General features: G+C 32.4%; 2 protein-coding genes across 2 annotated transcripts; both read right to left on the reverse strand.

Annotated features, from left to right (window-relative positions):
* Positions 1–17,078: 17,078 nt before the first annotated feature.
* On the reverse strand, positions 17,079–17,444 carry LOC116130675 (G-type lectin S-receptor-like serine/threonine-protein kinase LECRK3). The gene has a single exon (XM_031416398.1). It carries the CDS (start codon positions 17,442–17,444, stop codon positions 17,079–17,081), a length of 366 nt encoding a protein of 121 aa, XP_031272258.1.
* A 2,781-nt stretch (positions 17,445–20,225) lies between these two features.
* LOC116130676 (secreted RxLR effector protein 161-like) lies at positions 20,226–20,780 on the reverse strand. The gene has a single exon (XM_031416399.1). It carries the CDS (start codon positions 20,778–20,780, stop codon positions 20,226–20,228), a length of 555 nt encoding a protein of 184 aa, XP_031272259.1.
* Positions 20,781–23,043: the final 2,263 nt, after the last annotated feature.

Genomic DNA, 23,043 nt, shown 5'->3' on the forward strand with positions numbered 1-23,043 from the left:
ATGTATCTTTGCTGGTATGAAACAAGTACAAACAACTAGGAAGGAAGCAATTGAAAGGGTGGAAGAGGCAAAGAGGGAAGCAAATGAGAAATTAGAAGTAAAAAGGCAAATGAAGGAGATGAATAGACAATGTGAAGAGAAGTTCATGATGATGCTTACAACTTAAGGTCAACAATCTTCAACAAATAACCAAACCCCTTTTGATGAAATTGTAAGTTATTTTGAAAATTGCATATATACATTTTTCTTTTACATTAATAATAAAGTGATATGCAATGATTACATTAGTCTATATGATTAATCTTATTATTATTATTATTATTCATATTTGATATTGCAGGTTGGTGGAAATTCTTAAATGGGCAGGAAAGGTTGCTATGACATTGAAGCATTCATATTTTGTAAAAAAAATTAGTTGATAACATTTTAAATTACTAGGATGAAGGATTGTATGAGTAGACAATTATTTGAATGACTTTATTAATGTTTTATTTTTTATGTTAGAATTTTTCTTAAGACGTCATATTATCTATTTAATATAAAAATATTGCTATAAATTTGTTACAACTAGTTTTAATTGAAGTAATAAATTATAAATTCTTGATATAAATCATTTGTTCCATTGCAAAAAATTAAAATATTTAGTTACAAATTAAAAGTATTCATAGCAAGTAATTTCAATACTTAGCTATTAACATATTATGTCCATATCAATATCTTTTCATATATAGATATGACTTTTGTATGTCCGTAACAAATAAATTAATATTTAGCTACCAATTTAGTATATATGTGGCAAATAATCTTTTTATTTAGTTACGAATTTAGTGATCACGTAGCTAAAATGTCAATATATTTGCCATGAATATTATTTTTGTAGCAGGAATTTTCAAGTTTTAGTTATAAATTTATATTTGTGTAGCTAAAATGCAAACATAGCTATACAACCTATTCGCTATGGCTATAAAGGCAAAGCTTTTGCTACAAACTTATTATTGTTATGGCAAAAACATTTAAGTTTTTAGTTACATATTAATCTCATCCATAGCAAAAAATATAAACTATTAGCTACATAAGCAAAAAGTTGCATGGCTAACTTTTAGCTGCGCCACTTATAGCTACGATAAACTACAAAACATTGTATTTGTAGCTAAACCATTTAGCTACGCAAATTCATAATTTTTGCTACAATGAACGTCATTGCTAGAAATGCATAATGTTGTAGTATAATTGACAGTGAACATGATGATGAAGGTGAGCCTATAGAGAATGGTGAGAAGGCCCAACAAGATGATTTTGCACAATACTTGTTAGCAAGAGACAGAGTCAGAAGGGAAATTAGACCTCTTACAAGGTTCAGCTATGCTGATCTAATCTACACAACATTGCTTGTTGGTGTATAGATTTAGAGGTCTGAACTTAAATCTTATGAAGAAGCCATTAACACCAAGGATAGCAAGAAGTGCCTTGCTGCCATGAAGAAGGAGATGGAGTCTCGAAGGCTGAACAAGACCTAGACCTTAGTCTCAAAACCCAAGGACCAGAAGTTGGTAGAGTGCAAATGGCTGTATAAATTGAAGAAGGGTATCAACCACTTTGATCCTTCAAGATGCAAATGGCTGGTGGATTCAACTAGCCATTCTGAACAGGCAACCACAACTGAGGAACCTAAACTTGTAGTTGAACATCCACCAATTGACAGTGAGCATGATGATGAAGATGAGCTTATAGAGAATGTTAAGGAAGCCCAACAAAATGATCTTGCACAATACCAGCTGGCAAGAGACAGTGTCAGGAGGGAAATCAGACCTCCTACAAGGTTTAGCTATGCTAACCTAATCTACACAACATTGCTTGCTGGTAGAGGTTTGAACTTGCCTCTTATGAAGAAGCCATTAACTCCAAGGATAATAAGAAGTGCCTTGCCACCATGAAGAAGGAGATGGAGTCCTTAAGGCTGAACAAGACCTAGACCTTAGTCCCAAAACCTAAGGACCATAAGCTGGTGGAGTGCAAATGGATGTATAAACTGAAGGAAGGCGTCAACCAATCTGATCCTCCATGATACAAAGCCAGGTTAGTGGCCTAGGGCTACACACAAAAGGTAGTTGATTTTAACAAAATTTTCTCACTTATAGTTAAATTCAAAACTATAATATTGACGTTGTCAATTGTTGCACATCATGATCAAGAATTAGAGCAGTTGGGTGTTAAGACTGCATTTTTGCATGGTGAATTAGAAGAACATATTTTTATGAGTCAACCCACTGGTTTTAAGGATAAAAATTTGCCTAATCATGTATGTTTATTGCATAAGTCATTGTATGGACTTAAACAGTCTCCTAGGTAGTGGTATAAAAGGTTTGACTCATTTATTGTAGGTATAGGCTTCACTAGGAGTGAGTATGACACTGTTTCTATTTTGCATGTATTAATAACATACCTATATATTTGCTTCTGTATGTAGATGATATGTTATTGATAAGTAAGTCTAAGTCTCAAATTGATGATTTAAAAGGAAAATTGAGTGTTGAATTTGACATGAAGGACTTAGGCTATGCAAAGAAAATATTAGGAATGCTAATTGATAGAAATAGAAGGGCTAATAGCTTAAAACTCCACCAACTTCCTTACTTACAAAAATTGACCTCTAAAATTTGAATGGCTGACTCTAAGTGTGTTACCATGCCCCTAACAAGCCATTTTGTCCTTAATAAAGTACAAAGTCCTAAAACAAAAACTGAAATGCTAAAAATGGAAAATATTCCATACTCTAATGCCATAGGTTTTGTGATGTACGCCATGATAAGTACAAGACCTGATTTGTTATATTCGATATCATTGTTACGTAGATTTATGTCAAATCTAGGATGTGGACATTGAAAATTATTAAAATGATTGCTTAGGTATATTAAAAGCACTGTGCATGTTGGATTACATTTTTGCAAGAGAAACACATCACTTGATTTAGTTGGGTATGTAGACTCTGATTTTGCAGGAGATAGATGTAATGTCTTCTCTCTCTAGCTAGTGTACTCGTAAAATAAGCGGTAACACTCATATAGATAGGGAAAAAAAATCTATATTTGTAAATGAGTATACAAAAATTGGGCCCATTTCTAGTTTTCTTTTTATATACAAAAACTATGCATTAGCAAATATAAGTGCTCAAAATAAACTTGACAGTGTTGCCAAACCCTTTCGTTCATAACGTTCTCTCCGACCACACCTTACCTCTTACCTGCAAAAACATTGAAAACAACGGGGTGAGCACTAATTGCTCAGCAAGTAAATCCGCTAAGCTACTCCTCTCTTTCCGTTGTTTAGATTCTAAATTTCTTTCCTTACAAACATTTCTCTCTTCTCCTCTATTCTTTTCTATTCTTTCTCTTTGTTCTTTCTCTATTCTAGTTTCTCACTTAATAACATGTAAGCACCACTAGAGAAACTAATTCTGAATAATATAAATGACATGATGCATGTGCATAAATGCATACAAGAATTCATTTTCTTTTCTGTCTTCTGTTTTTTGTTTCTCTTTTTTCTTTCTTTTATGTGTTCTATGCTTTCTTTCTGTAGTCTATTCTTTTTGTTTCTTTTCTTTTCTGTCTATTCTTTTTTTTCTATTCTTTCTTTTCTTTCTTTCTATTCTTTCTTTGCCGATCAGACTCGGTTGAGGCATGGATTCGGAACCCTAGCCATGTGAATGGGTACAATCCCCATGTACATGCACTTTTAAAGGATTATACAATTCTTCTTTCTGATTCTGAGGCCACTCACTGAAGGCAACGTGCATGTAGGTAAATTCTGTTGGGTACAGTTCTCATCCACATGCACTTCTAACATACTGTATACTTTCTTCTTTCTGATTCTGAAGCCACTCACTGAAGGCATTGTGCATGTGGGGCTATTCTCTTCTGTCACTCATAGGTTCCCCATCGGGACAACCTGTTCTTTTCTTATTTGAGAGCATTCTTTAATAGCTTTTCTTTCTTTCTCTTTATTCTTTAAGTTCTCTTACATATGTATATGTATGCATGTAGATGGCTCATGCTTGTTATTCTTTCTAAATGCAAATGTTTAAATGCAAGAATGCCATGTAGCATAAAAATAAGTCTTTCTCTATCATCTAAAAACTCATATCATAATCACAAGCGAATAAACTCATGCATACACTTCTCTTGGACATTTCATCAAACATATTGCATGCACACTCAACTCTAATTTGGCTACACTTTTACTTCTTTCTCAAGCCACCAATATTTGGAGTAAAACTCCCTTAAAGCAATACTAAACCTGGCCAGGAAAATACACTCCAAAAATTCCACTCCAAAAATTCCACTCAAACTCTTTCTAAATTCAACCAAACTTCCATCAATGACCATACAACCAATTCCACTTCTTATGGCTCAATCCTACTCATCAATAAACATCAATCTCATCAACAATTCTCAAAATCATAAGCACATACATACATGTAAAAAGTCTCTACTCAATTGATTTCTCAAATCATAACTTAAATTGGATTTTCTTACCTTCAAAGTGAGCAACTCAACACTCTAATCTTCCCTTGACACAACTTTCTTTCTCTTACACCCTATAATCAACAACCATAAGAATTCAACAATTAACAAAAATTAAAACTCATATCTTGGTGCAAGAGTCTTACCTTGAGGCTTAGGATTGAAAATCTACCCAACTTAGACAAAAATCTATGAAATTCCCTTGAAAATTGATTGAAAGAAATTGAGAGAATTTTGGGTAGAAGATGGCGTGAAAGGCAAAAAAGAATGGTTAGGGTTTTCTCTTAAACTCTTAGGGTGCGTTTAGTTTAGGGAATGTTATATTATTGAGGAATGTTGTATTACTGGAAAGATAGATTACTAGGGAATCTTTAGAGAAATGTGTTTGGTGGGTTGGAATAAATTGATGGGTATGTTATAATAATATGTTTGGTTGGGAGGATAAATGAGTGGGTATGTTATGTAGATTACTAAATTGCCCTTATTTTTAAATAATAATATAATAATAATAATATAATTATTTTATTCTATTATTTTTTAAATTATTTCTTTTAACCCCCCTATATTTGAAATTTTACTAAAACACCCCAACCATATACAACTTTAATTTGTAGCAAAATCACCCCCACTCACCCCAAGCCACCATCGGTAGCCACCACCACCATCAGAAGCCGTCGTAATGGCATACGACCAGCTGGATCTGGCCGGTCGTACGCCGATAAGGCCTAATCCTGCCAGATTTGGCTGTGAATATGGTCGTTTCATGGCTAGATCTGACCGTTAATATGGCCATTTCACGGCCAAAGATGTGGCCGTGAAAAGACCAGATCTTTGGCCATGAAACGACGACCATTTCACGGCCAAAGATCTAGCCTTTTCACGGCCAGATCTATGGCGTTTCACGGTCACATCTTTGGCCATGAAACAGCTAGATCTGGTCGTTTCCGGCCATGGATCACAAATCCATGGTCGGAAACGTCCTTATCGGCACACGACTAGCAAGATCTTTCCTGTCTTGTGCCGATATGATGACTTTTGCCAGCGGCTAGCGGTGGTGGCTAGCGGCCGGTGGTGGTCTTGGATGGTTGGGGGTATTTTGTTAACTTTTAAACTTTTTGTGGCGGGGTGTGTTAGCTAAATTCTCAAATGTAAGGGATCTGGGTAATTGTTATTTGGTAGACATATGAGGGAAAATATGTCTGAAATGATAAAATATTAAGGCCAAAATAGGGTCAAAATTAAGATTACCTCAGTAATCTTATATTAACACCCCTTGGGAGTGTAATCTGATTACCCCCAATATTACCAGCTGTAAACACTATTTACAATAAAAGATTACGTAATATTTTGTTACTTGACAACCAAATGAGGGAATCTTGAAAATTAAACAAAGATTACAGGATTAATCTTATATCACCCTGAACCAAACGCTACCTTAATATAACAAAATATTCTTATAGCTTCCCATTCTACCCTTGCACTTTCTATGAAATTCCATCTATATCCCTTATTCAATTACCAAAATGTCCTCATTCCATTACATTCTCCATGAAATTCTATCTCTTTTCACTACCCACACTTTCAACTAATTATGGGTGGAATGACCATTTTGCCCTTGAGCAAGATTTTCCCCAAAATCACTAAAATTTCCAGGGAGTTCTTCGCCGGGGCGAAGAACTTTCTTCACCCTAATGAAGCTGCTTATTTCTGCCATGAATTTGGGTAGAACGTACAATGCTGTGGTGGCAAAAGTTCTTTGCCACGGTGAAGTCTACAAAACTTTTCTCAACTAATTTTCATGCATTCAACTTGAAATAAAAGCATAAAGACTTTAAGACGTGAATAAAATTTCATATCTCACTATGGGTGTTACAATAGAGATTCAAGAAAGTCTACAACAGCCTATGTAATACCTAAGATGTCAAAGGTATGTTCCTAACTCAAAATAGTCCTTTAGATGTTAATTTTATGTTAAAAAAGCATAAAATCTAACTAAGGGCAAAATAGTCGATTCATTTGGAACGGTATGAATCAAGTATCCATAGAAAGGCTTAGGGGCAAAATGGTTATTTTACCTATGGAGAAGTATTGAAAAAGTCAAGGATGAGTAGGCTTAATTGCATTTAATGGCATTAATTAAGTAATAATTATGTCTAGTGTGAAATGACCAAAATGCCCTTCTATGAAGAATTAAGGACTTATGAGTTATACAATTAAAATAATTGGGCCAATTGCATAATTTTGGAAAATAAATGAAATATTTTCCTATAAATGAGATGAAATTCGTTCAAGCCAAAGGAGAGAGCCTTTCTTCAACATTTCTTCCATTTTCTCTCAAATCTTCCATGAAACAAGCTTTCTTTCTCTAGGTTTTCAAGGAGTTTTGCATAATTTTTCAAGGAGAACAAGATAGGAGCCTTGGATCTTCAATTTGAAGGGTTTAAGGTAAGGATTAAAAACTTTAGTTTTGATGTGATTTGAAGATTTGAGGTAGATGTTGAGGTATAATGTTATATATGTAGGATTAAGGTGTAAAAGAAGTCAAAGGCAAAGGATTTGTTGGAGGAAGTCTTTAAAAAGGTAAGGAAGAACCTCCCATGACTTTAGGGTTTATGCTAGGGTTTGTAGATTTTTATGAAACCTTAAATTAAAGCTTTAAGGCATAGAATTAGTTGATGGCAAGTGTAGTTGAACTCATTTATTCTACTTATTGCCTTGAATTCATTATACATGAAGTTATTGCTATTTATGTTTTATGAGTTGTTATGTTTGATTGAAAAAAATGAAGTGTGGATACCAATTGTGGCAAAAATTGTAGTATTGGTGGCCACATGGTGTTGAATGATTGCTATTAGAAGTGTTGATGTGTTGTTTGCATTAGCTTACAATGTTATAGCAATAATGGATGATTATGGGAATGAGATTTTATACTTCCTTTAAGATGTTAAAGACTATTAAGGAGAGGTTTATTTGATCCATAAGTTGACCTATTGGTTAATTGTCAATAGGAATTGATGTGGCATAGTTTAATATGAAAAAATTCGGATTTGGTAAGTTTAAGTGTTATGTTAAACATGCTTCAGTATTTTAACCATAACTTGAGTTATAAAAATTGAAATGAGATGATTCTTAAAGCGTTAGAAAGTTAAGACACAGCCCTATAACTTTTATGTTTATGCCAAGAGCCAATTCGAGAAATGGATGAAAAATGGCCTAAAGTATAAACTGGTTATTAAAGTTTAAGATTTAACATGACCAATTCTTAAGATTATGAATTGATTATTAATGTATTATTGTAATTATGCCATGTACTAATGTTTACCCATTAGTTAGATGATCTTTGAAAGATATACATGCTCATGATATCAATGCATGATTAATGTTATGAAATGGAATGAAGATGCAATGTAATACATGTTTTAAGATGATGTATGTAAGCAAGAGGTAATGTAAAGGGATTGATAATCCATAGATGAATTAAAAGTATTAAGCTCACCAAAATATATATTTACATGCCATAAGATATTAGAGATGCAAATAGACATGATAGAGATGCATATAGACATGATGGAAAACGCGTAAGCATATCCTCGTATACGGGTTAAGGAAAGATGAATATATGCTTTAGATGCTAAATAACGTGTAAGCACGCCTCCCGATGATATGAGCTCTAGATGAATTTGAGGCTAGATGATATGAAGTGCTTAAGATGCTAAGAAAAGTCCGATCGGCTACACGTTAAATGTTTCATATGCATTTAGTTGCACTCCATGAGTTATGATGTTATTTACATTATGAGATGATTTATACTCATGTTAGATGATATGTAGATGTTATATCATGACATGTAATGTGCATGTACTATGTTTACATACTTATTTGTACATTTATGCATTGATCTTTATATAGCCATGGGATAAAATGATGAAAGACATATGAAATAGAAAGGAAAAAAAAAAGGGGGGGGGGGGGGGGGGGGGGGAATATCCCCATATGTAAAAGATAAGTGATATGTTAACAAATATGTTTAAATGAAGGTCAAATAGCACATTTAGAATGAAATGGATCATTCCTTATTGAGCGATTAACGCTCACCCTTTCATTGTTGATTGCTTTACAGGTAGACCAAAAGTGAAAGATGCTAGAGACAACGGGGCTACACGTGAGGGGAGATGATTTATTGTCATCTTGATGTTTTTATCTTGATGTAAATAATGTAAAAGATAAATGTTTGTGAAATACCTTTGGAAGCTTCCACCCTATAAATATGTTTTGATTGTGTAATTTTCGGATAAATTCTTAAAGTTTGTATATTATAAGTTTGGATCCTGCGTGACATTTTATATGTATGTTTTGGATATTATTATTATTATCCTTACACAGATTTTTCTAAATACAACTTGTTCTCCAGACATGTATTCTCGAGATTCTCATTGAGGGATATTCAGAGGATACTTGACTGGAGGGGGGTTTACAACCTATTATTTCACTTTGGGAGGCAATTGTGTCAGCTGGAAATCCCAATTACCACCACTAGTGGCACTGTCCAAAACTGAAGTAAAGTATGTGGTAGTGACTAATGCATTCAAGGAAGCCATATGGCTTCAAGGGATCTTAAGGGAAGCTAAGTTGTCGAATAGCCTTGTGACTGTCTATTCTAATAGTCAAAGTTCCATCCACTTGGGAAAAAATCCTGTATACCATAAGAGGGCTAAACATGTAAATGTGAGGTATCATTTTGTAAGGGATCTGATCTCAAGAGAGGATTTGAACCTGATGAAGATACATACTGAAGATAACCTAACAGACATGGGAACCAATGTGATGATACTTGCAAAGTTCAAGTACTGCTTGAACTTATTGCATGTAAGGTAATCCATTAGAGATAAGAAGGAATATGTTAGATACTTGCTACACTGAAGAGGATACTGCCAAGAGGGATGACTATAGGCTTCAAGGTGGAGATTATTAAATATGTGAAGCCTACGGTGCCTTTTGCCCTTCAAGTGACACATAGCCATTTTGTGATAGCTCTTGTAATCCTGGCCACTTGATGAATGAATGATGCAATGGCCATCTTCACCCCAGCTAGTCAATGCTATAAAAGAAGGCAAATCCCCAATTTTTGCTCTCTCTCAAACTTCTCTACAATAGCGATAGAATCTCTCTGCTAGGGTTTTCATTCTAGCTTAATCTCCTCTATAAATCTAGGCATAAATCTTGTTGAAGATTGGGTTTCCTTCAAGGGTAGAGTAGGTGTTCTCTAGGATTTTAGATTTATAGTGTAAAGGGGCTTTGAGTGAGTTAGCGAGTGAGATTGATACTGTGAGTGTAAATTAAGATTGTAATCTGTAATCTTGATGTGTTAATACTAGTGCAATGAGTCTCTATATTCTCGAGCTCAACGTGGGTGTAGCTTGTTCAATCTTGAATAAATGAATCACGGTAAAATTATGTTATTCTTTGTTCTTTGTTTTCAGTTTGTGTTTACTTGATTAGTTGTAAGATTTTTTAATTAGGCTCAAATTTATAACAATTACAATAGTAAAATTGCCAGTTGAGTTGAAAAGTTACTTCACATGGGTGGCACATAAATTAAGATCTCAACTTTGTATGTGTAGGTTAGATTATTGTAACTTAGAATTTTTACTTAATATGAGATCTTTTAACTTTGGGTGGCTTGATGGTAAAAGAGCAAAGGGGTCCAATATGGGTTCCTAAGTTTGAGTCCCCACATGTCCTAATAGAGGTGGCCACTGAGGGGATTTATTCGGTCGTCAACTGTGGGGCCCTAAATGATTAGTTGAGGTGCACTTAAACTAGTCTAGACACCTTCGGTTAATCAAAACAAAAAACAAAAAATATTCCCTTCACGACCATTGGGTTTAACAAAGCAAAAGTTATAAAATTATTGTACAAAATGAAAGGATGGATGCAAATAAAAAACTAACTCAATAAACATGGGTAATTATACAAAGAGACTCTATATAATCAAATTTTATTAAAAAAAAAAAATTATTTATTTAGTTTGTATATATAACTTTATGTCATATATACATTCTTTTTCTTTTCAACATCTGAGATTTAGGCTGTGTTGATAGGTATGTGTAACAGATTTGTCTTGGTCTACTAAGAGATGTTAACGGCGACAGTGAAAGGTCTTGCTGAGAGCCCTTTTTTTTTTTTTTTTTTTTTTTTTTTTTTTTTTTTTTTTGGCGTGTCTATTAGGGAAAAAAAGTGCCCTTTATTTAAATTTTAGAAGACTTGATAAAGTCAAAGTCTTCCCAGTGGATAGACCTAATTGTCTGAAGACTTGAAATTTCGTAAGCATTAAAATTTAGATATTCAAATAAATTTTAATGCTTTACCTGATTCATATGTATGTCTAATAAATTAAGTCTTTGTCACATATAAATATACTTTTAAAACCATCAATCTGGTAATAGTCTGTGAACGAAATTAAATGAGGAGGAAAACAAAACAAATATAAAATAGATACCCAAGACAATAACAAAACATATATGGAGTTCGAGATCAATTTCAAGTTCGTTGACTCAAAAAGTAATTAGAATAAAAAACTTAAACATGATTATGCTTTGCTTACCTCAATTTCGGAAATAAAAAAACAAAATTAAATCCCGTTGATTTTAAAGAATAGGAAAAGATAATAAAAACATAGACTTAAGTCCTAGGATAATTAAATGCACATGGATCCGACTTGACTTGAGGACCATAAAATATTCTTTGATCTCTTTGGTTTCAGTCTAGTAAAGTCAAGGACATTCATTTCAAATATTATTATTTCGGTCCTTTAACTTAGTACATCATTAGTTAACTGCTAATTGACTGGAAAATTATACTAAAAATGACAAAAATCATTTAAAAAGAAATGAAAAAGACATTATATAAACAACACTGGTATATAACGTGTTTGTTTAATAACTTGAAGGAAAAATAATGGCTTTTGAGGGAGTTTCCTGTAATATCAGCCTAGTAAGGTAATAAAAATCGTATGGGGTGACATGAAATGTAAAACCAGTAAAAATGAATATTAAAGAAATAGCATATCATTGAACATTTATGGGATTTAGGCTTTACAGTTATAAGTCATTATCAAGATATTGTTAATTTATCCCTTACCTACCTTGAATGCTGGGGCTCAAAACTCGTCCCCCTGCACCTGAACCATAACTTCATCATTAGAGGTAATTCAACAGTACCAATGGTCCGGATATTACATATGTAGTAGCCATTTATTGAATTTTTAGAAGACTTGATAAATTATAGAAGTTTTCCCTGTAAATAGACCTACTTGTCTGAAGACCTAAATATAAGTGGTCCAAGTGGATTTATGAGCATTAAAATTTGGGACATACTACGATACGCTTAAAGTGAAAAACAGAAGCCGTTTGATTTTTAATAAAATTACCTAATGGTGAAATATTATTTCAATTAAAATTTTAATAAAAACTTGCAACCGACTGAACAAGTTTAAGAAAAGACAAATTCTTTCCAACATTTGCATCATATTGGGATACGGATCATAAAGATGTGGATTTGGGAGTAGAATTCAAATAGTGAAGTTGTTGAACTAACCTAATAAAGATTGTACATTTATTTATATTAATAATTATTTAATTAAATTAAGCATAATCAATAATTATTGTAATTTTATTATAAATATATTTTATGAATAAGATAATATGTCAATTTTGGTTATTATATTTGTATCAATGTAATCGAATTTGCCACACATACATAACATTTAAAAAGCACAAAAAGTTTAAAAGTTTGTAAAGTACAATAAATTTCTTTAAAATTAAAATTTTCCAATAAAGCCATAAATGATTAACTTGAGGGTGCGTTTGGTTCAGAGAATATTGTAGTATTAAGAATGTTATATTAATGGAAAAATAGATTATCTTGAATATTACTAAAAATATTTAAAGAAATGTGTTTGGTTGGTTGGGATAAACTGGTGGATACGTTATATTAATATGTTTGGTGAGAATATTATTTAAATTACTAAATTTCCTTTTTATTAAATATTATTATTTAGATTATTAATATAACCCCCTACATTTAAAAACTTAGCGAAAAAAAAAAAACACATAATAAAAGTTTGAAAAATCAACAAATGCACCCCAACCAACCCAGCCATTCCGCCAGTTGGCAGTCGACAACCCAATGGCACACGATTGGCCAAAAATGACCTTCATGTGTCGATCTGGCCAGTTTCAGTCAGATATAATCTGATCATTTTCGACTAGATCAATGGCCAAATCCATCAATCTGGCGCGACCATATGCCATTTTCGGCCATCAATATGGCTAGAGACGGCCATAACGATGACTTTCGGCGACTTCTGGAGACGGTCGGAGGTGGTGGCTGGGTGGTAGTGGTAGTCTACAATTTGTTTTAAATATAAGGGCATTATTGTCTAAAAACTTAATTAAACAGGGATAAAATTGTAATGATAGATTAGTGTAAACTTTCTTTAAAATAAAGGCATTATTGTCCTAAAATTTTATTAATAAGTGATAAAATTGTAACAAAAATAATATTACCAGGTAATCTTAAAATACTGAAGTAATCAGATTATCTTTTATATTACCAATGGTAATTACTATTGATTTAAAAGATTACTTGAATCTTATATTATTTGACAATCAAACATAGTAATCAAATAATATAAGATGACATTACCTCAGTAATCCAACATTACCTCCAACCAAACACACCCTGAAAGTTACAGTATCCAAATTGGATCAAGTTAATTGATTTTCAAAAACTATATATTTAACTTCAATCAATGGTCCAAATAACATATTGTATATATATACTAAATTTAGGAATCAATAATAAAACAAATAGAATTATTAATGTACTTATACTAAGCCTGTGACTCAATGTGCTAGAGTTGAAAGTTGTTAGTTTTAAAAACCCGTGAAAATGTGAAACCAAAAACATATAACTTGAAATCTAAATTATTTGATGCCAAAAAAAAAAAAAAAAAAAAAAAAAAAAATCTTTTTAAAGTTATAACATCACAATTGAAATCTTTTACATTTATTTATACATATATTATTGTAGAAAGCTAGACCAATATACATGAAACTCATAATGTATAACTTAAAACTAGAGAACTTGAAAATTAGAACATTGTGTTTGATGCTTACAATAATACACATAAAACCTATAAATAGTATAAATAATATTTAAGACTTAAAACAATATATGTGAAAACCATAACATTAGAACTGAAATTTATAAGATTTTAACGTCAATATCATTATATTTGAAACTTTTAATATTAAAATTTTATACTTTCAATATTTTGAGATGTCCTAATTAAATTTAAAATTATATATTTTTTATTTTTTAAAATTTTTATTAATTAAAAATATTAAAAATATTTTTTATTTAAATTCTTGGGACAACCGGTTACAATAACTGGCTGTCCCAAGTCATAATTTACTCATAACCTTACACAAAAACAACTTTTAATATTAGTAATATTTATAATGTATTCTTTTTATAGTGTTTTAGATGGAAATTTTTGTTATTTTAATATAAATTTTAAGCCGATTAACAGTCAGCTGACTATATTCTAAGCCAAAGGACCAAAATGCTACTATTTAAAATAAATGTCCTGGATGGTTCCGAGAACCAAAGTAATTTCTCTCAACGGTTTTGCGTACCATAATTTTAATTAAATAATGCATTCCAGGTTGGTGTTTAGTTCACCTGCAGATTCTCACAATATAATATTACTAGTCAACACGGCCTTCAGCTTGCTCTCCAAGGAGAACGGCTTCAATTTTCTCGCGATTTACAATATATAAATGCTGTTCTCTCAAACATATGATCCAAATTCAATCCCTGTCAAACATTCACAAAATTTAGCCCTTCAGAAAAGCTCAAAAAGATGCAGCTCAGATTTAATTCAATCTTCTTTTTTATTCATTTTCTTGTGTTCTTCCACTTCTTATGTTCATCTTTTACTGTTTCTGCTAAAGAAAGAGAGTCTAAAATAAATCTGCCATCTTCTCTTAAACGCGTCAAAAAATGCTCGTGGCTGTCAGGTTCTGGTCTCCACGCCTTTGAGTTTTATGATCCGCAAGACGAAGGCGATGTTGTTGGGGTTTTAGTTGCTAGAATTCCAGAGAAAACTGTTGGAAAGAACGCCGCCTTGCTGTTGAATAATGAAGGCAGAGTTATTTTGAAATCATGCGAAGGCTTTGATAATGATGGAGAAAACAATTTCAAGTCAATTTTCAGTTTGTTTCCTTTTTCTATAAAGAAAAATGATCATGACTCGAAGTTTTGTGTTTTCTCAGTTTGTTTGTTCTTCTCTTGGACTGCTTATTTTCTTCTCTTCTTTATCTTGTTTAATAAATTAACTCTTTAGGATCGGAATTTCTTCATTCTTTATCTCTCTCCTTTTTTTATTTTTTTATTTTGGGTTTCGAATATTTAATCATACAATTTCTTTCATTTATAAAAAGCTGGCATTTTGGATAATACCCCATAATATCATGCTGGTAAGATGACGAAAATCGTATATGGTAACATGGAATTTAAAGCTGGTCACATTGAATATTTTTTTTTTATATGTAATACAATTAATACACTATCGGATATAAATCATTAACTAAGACCTGTATTAGTTTGTGCTCTCACAATATGTAAGGTTTGAAGGTTTGAATACCCTCACAGACATTGTTTTAAAACTCGACCTATTGTGTGTCTCGGCAAGATGATCAGGTCACGGGTCGGTTGGTCCAACCAGTTAGACCGGTGACGTCAGCAATAAAAACATTTTTAAAAAATTATAATTAGTTCATGAAATTTTAATTTAATTTAAAAATGCACAAAAATATCACAATAAGCCCCTAAAGTTTTGAAATAATGCTAAAACACATCTAAAATAAAAAATTAGTCCCTAAAAATTTGAAATTTTGCAAAAACCCTTGGAACCTAAACCTGTTCAGAGAGGCTATCGGGTCCTGGTCTAATTTGTCAGTCTGGTCCAGGTTTAAAACAATGCTCACAAGTACCTACAAAATCAAAGACCGTTGTTTGTCGCATTTCAAATATTGAAACTTTTAGTACAATATTTTAATTAAAATCAGTAGTATATTCTAATTAAATAAAACTATTAGCATATAAAGTCAATTTTCTTTTTTGGGAAGAAAGCCTACAATTTAAATTAACAATTTTTTTCCTTAAAATCATAACCAAAAAAAAAAAAAAAAAAAAAAAGATAAATTAAATATCATATAATTCTATATTCTATACTATTATATTATTTAACTATTTAGTCTTAATTTTTTAAAGTTCTTTAACTTTATATGTAATTGTATATTATAAAATGAAATATTTTACATGTAATATAAGGGTTGATGACATTAATTCCTCTAAGGTATGATAAAATAAAAAAATCTTTATGACGTTTCAAGAATAACAAATATTCCTTTATCGTTAAGTTTTCGGTGTTCATTATTATTTATGCAATATTGTAAAATTTAGGTACTGTTGTTCAATTTTGTTTACTCAGAGCAGCAATAATATATGTACTATTCAATCAATTGTTTGGTGTCTCATTGCATATTGTTGAATGATCATAATATTATGAAGCATTTCATTCAACTATTCCATAGTTTAATACGTATAATAATAAAGAAATTTCACTAATTAAAAAAAAAAATTAATAAACGAAATCTTGACAATGTGAAAACTGTCAACAATTTAGTTAAAATTCTAAAAAAAAATTTGACAATTCGGCTAAATCATTGACAGTTGTTGAACTGTCAAGAATTTGGTTCAAATTCTGCTAAATCCTTGATGGTTATCGAACTATCAAGGATATGTCAAAAGATCCTTGATAGTTCAAAAACTGTCATGACCCTCTCTTGACAGGGGTTTTGAACTGTCATTGTACCCCTTTCTTGACAGAGAATACCCGTCAAGAAAGGCATTTTTCCTCGTAGTGATCTTATTTTCCATTATAGTGACGTTTATGGGCTAAAAACATAAATATAAAAACAAACAGGACTTAGTACTACGATGCGAAATAGGATTAGGAGGCAGTGGGATATCTATAGTCCCTTCCAGCATTAATAAAACTTTCTTCATTGAAGGACGAAGGGATGGCTCATCAATGATACACCAAAGTGCAATTTTCATCATCCTCTCTAATTGTTTTAGATCAACATTTTCATCACCTATTATTTGAATCAACTCCCCAGCATCAAAACACTTGTAAGCCCAATCTTCAAGAATAGCTTGATCCTTCGGAAGATTTTGGTCCATACTTCTTCGACGATGTATGATTTGCAAGAACACAATTCCAAAACTGCAAACATCTGCTTTCACTGTCATAGGAATATTTTGATGCCATTCTAGTTCAACATATCCCCTCATTCCCCTTATTGTTGTATAAGTTTTAGTTTGGTCTAGTTTCATTAGCTTGGCTAATCCAAAATCAAAAGTTTTTGCATGCATTTTCTTACCCATGAGTATATTATGAGGTTTTATGTCACAATGGATGATCTAAGTTTCGCACTTATCATGTAGACAAAGAATGCTTCTTGCTATATCGTGAGCAATGCCCATTCTTTCAACCCAGTTAGGTTGTTTTTCTAGAGTGAAGAGAAGATCAACAAGAGAACCATTGCTCATATACTCATATACCAACACATTTTTGGGTCCATAAGAGGAATATCCAAGTAGACGAACTAGATTCCTATGATGGGTTCTCCCAATTGCCTTAATCTCAATCAGGAATTCCCTTTCTTCTTCAGCGAACCCCTTCTTTAATTTCTTGACAACTACTAGTTTTTGGTAATTCGTCATTGTCCCTTTATAAACTATACACGAAGATCCTCTATCAATCTCTTCCTTGAAACCTTCAGTCATTTTTTCAATCTTTGCAAAACTAAATGATGTGGGGCAATATCCTCGCAAAAGCAATAGTCAAAATTCTCCTATATGACTAGCAATGATATATGTAGATAACAAAACCGAATATTGAGAAAATAACAAATATAAAAACAACAAATAAAAAACAGACAATTATTATCATATCCACCAGGAGTTGTTTCTTGCTTTCTTTGAGCTCAACAGTTCCGCTATCAGTGAAGGATGCAGTAACTTCTACCTTGACAAGAACGATATTTGATGAATCACCATTGGGATCTTTTCTTGCAAATCTCAAAGGAAGCCTTTGCATTATGCAGTCTCCATTTGTAGTACTAAATTGTGCTACATAACAATTACTATCCTCCAAACATGCTTATTTACAGTCTTCTTTGGATACTAGTAGAACTTTATATGAAACATCTTCAAAGATATAATTATCCAATTCCTAAATGGTGTAGTTCACAGCTCTATACAGGTTTGAGAAATTTCTTTGACAGCCTATATATTGATTTTCTTGGTCAACATATGCAAATCCTTCAAGACATATACAGCCAAATTTCTAGTTTTGATTTATAATACAATAGCTATTAAGGCCACACAGACCCTTAGGCACACATTATCTTCCGAAGATTCCCACACAACTAACCTTGAACCATTTTGTCTTAAATTGTAATTCGAATATCCCATCCCAATCAATTTTCACCAAATAGATTGTTTCTTTATTAGTTGGATATCCACTCTTTATTATATTTTTTACGTGGAGGCCTCTGGAACTAGCCATGTAAAGATGGTCATTGACATCAAGTTTTTCTTCATAATCCAATTAGTTTATATCTAACACCCAACTATTTGACGCCCAATATGTTGGGTAAGGAACGTTTAGCGGAAGTGCCCAATTGCCTGAATTTTAAAACTTCCTCCCAGTTGTGCCATTATGATCGAGGTAATAACGATTTAATGCAAATAACACATGCATGTATATATGTATCAAAGACATGAAATACAAAACAAGAGTAAGAAAAGGTTACCGACTCCTTTGCTATTTTCTTTCTCCTTGTTGAACCCTCACTGAGTACCCCAAGTGTGGTACCTCTAGATCGATACAAACAGGATCTCTTGTCGATGAGAATTAACCCACTATAATGAAATCAAGAACAACTTCTTCCTCGGGAAGGCAGAGAATATCGGTGGCCAGGGTTTTCTTATAATTTTTCTCTTCTTATCAATAATGAACCCTAAGGCTCCTTTAAATAGCCACCAAAATTGGATTAGTAGACAATCCCTAGAATATCCTATTCTAGTTTAAGTTATTCTCTGATGGATTAACTAATAACTAAACCAAGGCCCATTTGAGTGCTAGCCCAATTTAAGTCAAAGTTTAATTATTAAATCCATTTATAAAGCCTCCTTATTTGGACTTAATTTTTAATTAATTAATTTAACTAATTAATCAACATTTAATTAATTTATCCAATTACAAAAATACACTTTTAACCAATTCTATAATTAGTCAATTAGGACTTTTGGGAACTTTAATATCCTCATTAACTCTTTAATAAGAAAATCCTTGATTCCCATCAAGCTTAGAAATCCATAATGTGTGTAACCTTTCTAGGTTCATCTATCTATTGGTAGTAAGGTAGATATCAACTCTTGATATCTATCTTCCTTACAAATCATGAGTGACACCTAGCAGTATATCATGGTTCCTAATCAATGAATGAAGTGGGATCATATGAACCTATAATATTGAGTGTTTTAGTCATGTCACCTCATTCCCTCCGATTTCGTCTTCTAATCAAGTGCAGACCATGGTATAGTCAAATCCTTAACTTGATCACATAATTCAGATTATCTTAAAATGTAGAATTGTGTTTTTATGAAACCATTCATAAAACACAAATGTTTTATCCAAAGACTTCCTTCACATTAGTTGATCCCTTGGAACACTTAAACTCGTAATATCCGAGCCATCATATTCCTTATTGAAAGCGCATATGACTCCGTACATGGTTAACTCATGACCAACAAGCACTACACACTATATATAAACAATCTAGTGATAACATACTGAAGAACCACGAGCTCCCATGCATAAGACATGATCGCATCTCAGGTCTAGGGATAAAGTGACATTAACGCACATAACGATGATTATTGACTAAAGATATTATATGCATGTGATCAATCGTCTAGCAGTCACATTCAATGCTTCATTCTCTAATTAAACACCTAATTACTCGTGCCCTTATGATATGAGTCTCATCACCCACCCATCAACATCTCAGTTAATCAATGGCGGCACACAGTAATGCCGATCTTGTGATAATATTGCCTCGATTATTATCACATCTGATCAGGAACATACTTAAAAGCGAGTCACATGAAAGAATCCTGATACTCATATTCTCAAACTCTTTGAAAATAGAATTCTTTCCAAAACAAGCTCGAAGACATACGCAACTTAATTAAATATAGATGACACAAAGCAACGTAGAATAATCGTCATTTTATTAATGATAAAACATTACAAAATTTATATATAAATGTTTCCTTAAACCTTACACCCATCATTGGTTTTAGGGCACATACACTAACAAACTCCTACTTGCACTAAAACCAATTGCTATGGTATCCAATACCCATCTTCTCAAGATGGCGATCTAATTGTAACTGTGTCATAGGCTTTGTGAGTGGGTCAGCTACATTGTCTGCTAATGGTGTCTTTTGCATGATGATTTAACCATCTCAAACGTACTCTTTGATTATATGATATTTTCACTGAATATGCTTAGCTCTCTGGTGAGACCTTGGTTCCTTGGCTTGTGTTATAGCCCCATTGTTGTACAAAGGTGATGTGCTCTTAATTGATGGAACCACACCAAGTTCTATTATGAACTTCTCTATCCATATCCCTTCCTTTGCGGCCTTTGAAGTACAAATATACTTAGCTTCTGTAGTGGAATCTATAGTTGTAGCTTGTTTGGAGCTTTTCCAACTAGCTGCTCCTCTATTACAAAGAAAAATAAATCCCGATGTAGATTTTCTATCATTAACGTTTGATTTGAAATTTGAGTATATATACCCATCAATTTTCAATTCAAAACTAAGGTATGTCAAAATTAAATCCTTAGTTCTTCTCAAGTACTTAAGGATATTTTTGACTGCTACCCAATGTTCTTCTCCAAGGTCAAACTGATATCCGCTTGTAATGCTTATAGCATAAGCTATATCAGGCCTTGTACATGGCATGGAATACATAAGACTACCAATTACTGATACATATGGTATTCTGCTCATGCATTCTCTATTCTCAAGTTTCTTGGGGCTCATTGATCTAGATAAATGAATCTTATGAAAAAGGGTAGACAACCTCTCTTAGAATCTTCCAAATCTTTCATGGAGAATTTATTTGATAACCAAACTTTGACTGATGCCATTAAACCAATGTCATTTCCAAGTGGTAGTATGTCATCAACATATAATACTAGGAATATGATTGCGCTCCGACAAACCTTTTAATAAACACATGGTTCATCCATGTTTTTGATAAAATCAAACTCTTTGATTGCCTCATCAAAATGAATGTTCCAACTTCTGGAGGCTTGATTGAGTCCATAGATGGACCTTTGTAGCTTACATACCTTGTCACTTTCGTCACTAGATATAAAACCTTGTGGTTGTCCATATAGCTATCTTCAATAAGATATCCATTAAGAAACGCGATTTTAACATCCATTTGCTAAATCTCATAACTGCCAAATGTAGCTATTGCCAATAAAATCCTAATTGATTTTAACATGGCTACTAGAGAAAAAATTTTCCTTATAGTCAATTCCTTGCTTCAGAATATAACCTTTTGCCAATGGTCTAGCCTTGTAGGTTTCTACTTGGCTATCCTTACCAATCTTTCTCTTGTAAACCCATTTACACCAATAGGAACAATTCCTTCAGGTGGGTCGACTAGAGACCAGACTTTGTTGGAATGTATTGAATCAATCTTTGATTTCATGGCTTCAAGCCATTTTCTAGAATCGATCTCTAACATCACTTCCTCATAAGTTCTAGGATCATCACCATGATCAACCTCCCCAATCAATAAACATTCCCAATCCTTTTGATTAAGCAAGTTGTATCTCTCTGGAGGACGAGACACTCTAGTAGACTTATGAAGAGTTTGTGTTTCGAAAGGTTGAGTTGGTTCTTCTTGAGGTTGGCCGTTTTCTTGCTCAGAAGATTCTTTTTCTAGCTCTATTTTCCTTCATACACCTCCTTCTTGAATGAACTCTTCTACAAGAAAAATTGCATGTCTATTGATCAAAACTCTATGATCAAAGGGAAAATAAAAGAAATATCCCATGGAATCTTTTGGATACCCTATAAAACGACCTTTCTCAGATCTTGTTTCCAATTTTTCTGTTAAGATTTTCTTAACGAATACAGGACAACCCCAAATCCTTAGATAGTTAAGGTTAGGTCATTTGCCATGCCATATCTCGTATGGTATTTTGGAAACATATTTGGTTGGAATCCTATTTAGGACATATAAATTGGTTTGGACTACATACCCTCACATTGACAATGGTAAGTCTGTATAACTTATCATTGATCGTACCATGTCTAACAAGGTACAATTTCTTCTCTCAAATACACATTATATTGTGGCGTATATAGAGGTGTCAATTGTGATATAATACCATAACTTTTGAGATAGTCTTGGAAGTCAGTACTTAGGTATTCTTCTCTATGATCTGATCGTAGAACTTTAATACCTTTTCCTGTTTTTTTTTTCTACTTTAGCTTTGAATTCTTTGAACTTTTCAAAAGATTCAGACTGTACTTCATCAGGTACAAATAACCATATCTCGAATAATCATCAATAAAAGTTATGGAGTATTGAAAACCTCCCCTTGCCATTATACTAAATGGCCCACATACATCAGAGTGGATTACTTCTAACAAATCTTTGGCCCTTTGACATTGTCCAACAAAGGGTGATTTGGTAATTTTGCCTAAAAGACAAGATTCACAAGTTGCGTAGGGCTGTGAGCCCAATGATGCTATTAAGCCATCATTTCCCAATTTTGTAATTCTTTTGTCCCCTTATAACCTAATATTAGGTGCCAAAGATGCTTAGAACTAATGTTACCTCTTAACCATACCAGTTTTCCCCTTAACTGGTTTTGAACTGGTTTTAATTTAATATTTTTATAATAAACCTGATTTTTTTATTTTTTATTTTAATTTAATATTTTTATAATAAGCCAGTTTCTATATTCTCCTAAACCGTAACCGAACTGAAAATTAGGTTTTTTATTTTATTTGAACCGAAATCGAACAAGTTTTTCGAATAACTGAACATTTGGTTTCGTTATTGGTTCGATTCGGTTTCTGCATTTTTCTTAGTAGCCCTAAGCATATGTAGACTAATATGGATTACAATTTCACTTATGTAATATTAGGTGTCTTATAAATTTGTGTTAATAATAATAATAATAATGATGATGATGATAAAATAAAATAAAATAATAATAATAATAATAATAATAATAATAATAATAATAATAATAATAATAATAAAAAAATTGAATGTATT

This window comes from Pistacia vera, unplaced genomic scaffold (assembly GCF_008641045.1).
Source record: "Pistacia vera cultivar Batoury unplaced genomic scaffold, PisVer_v2 Contig223, whole genome shotgun sequence".
Taxonomy (NCBI): domain Eukaryota; kingdom Viridiplantae; phylum Streptophyta; class Magnoliopsida; order Sapindales; family Anacardiaceae; genus Pistacia; species Pistacia vera.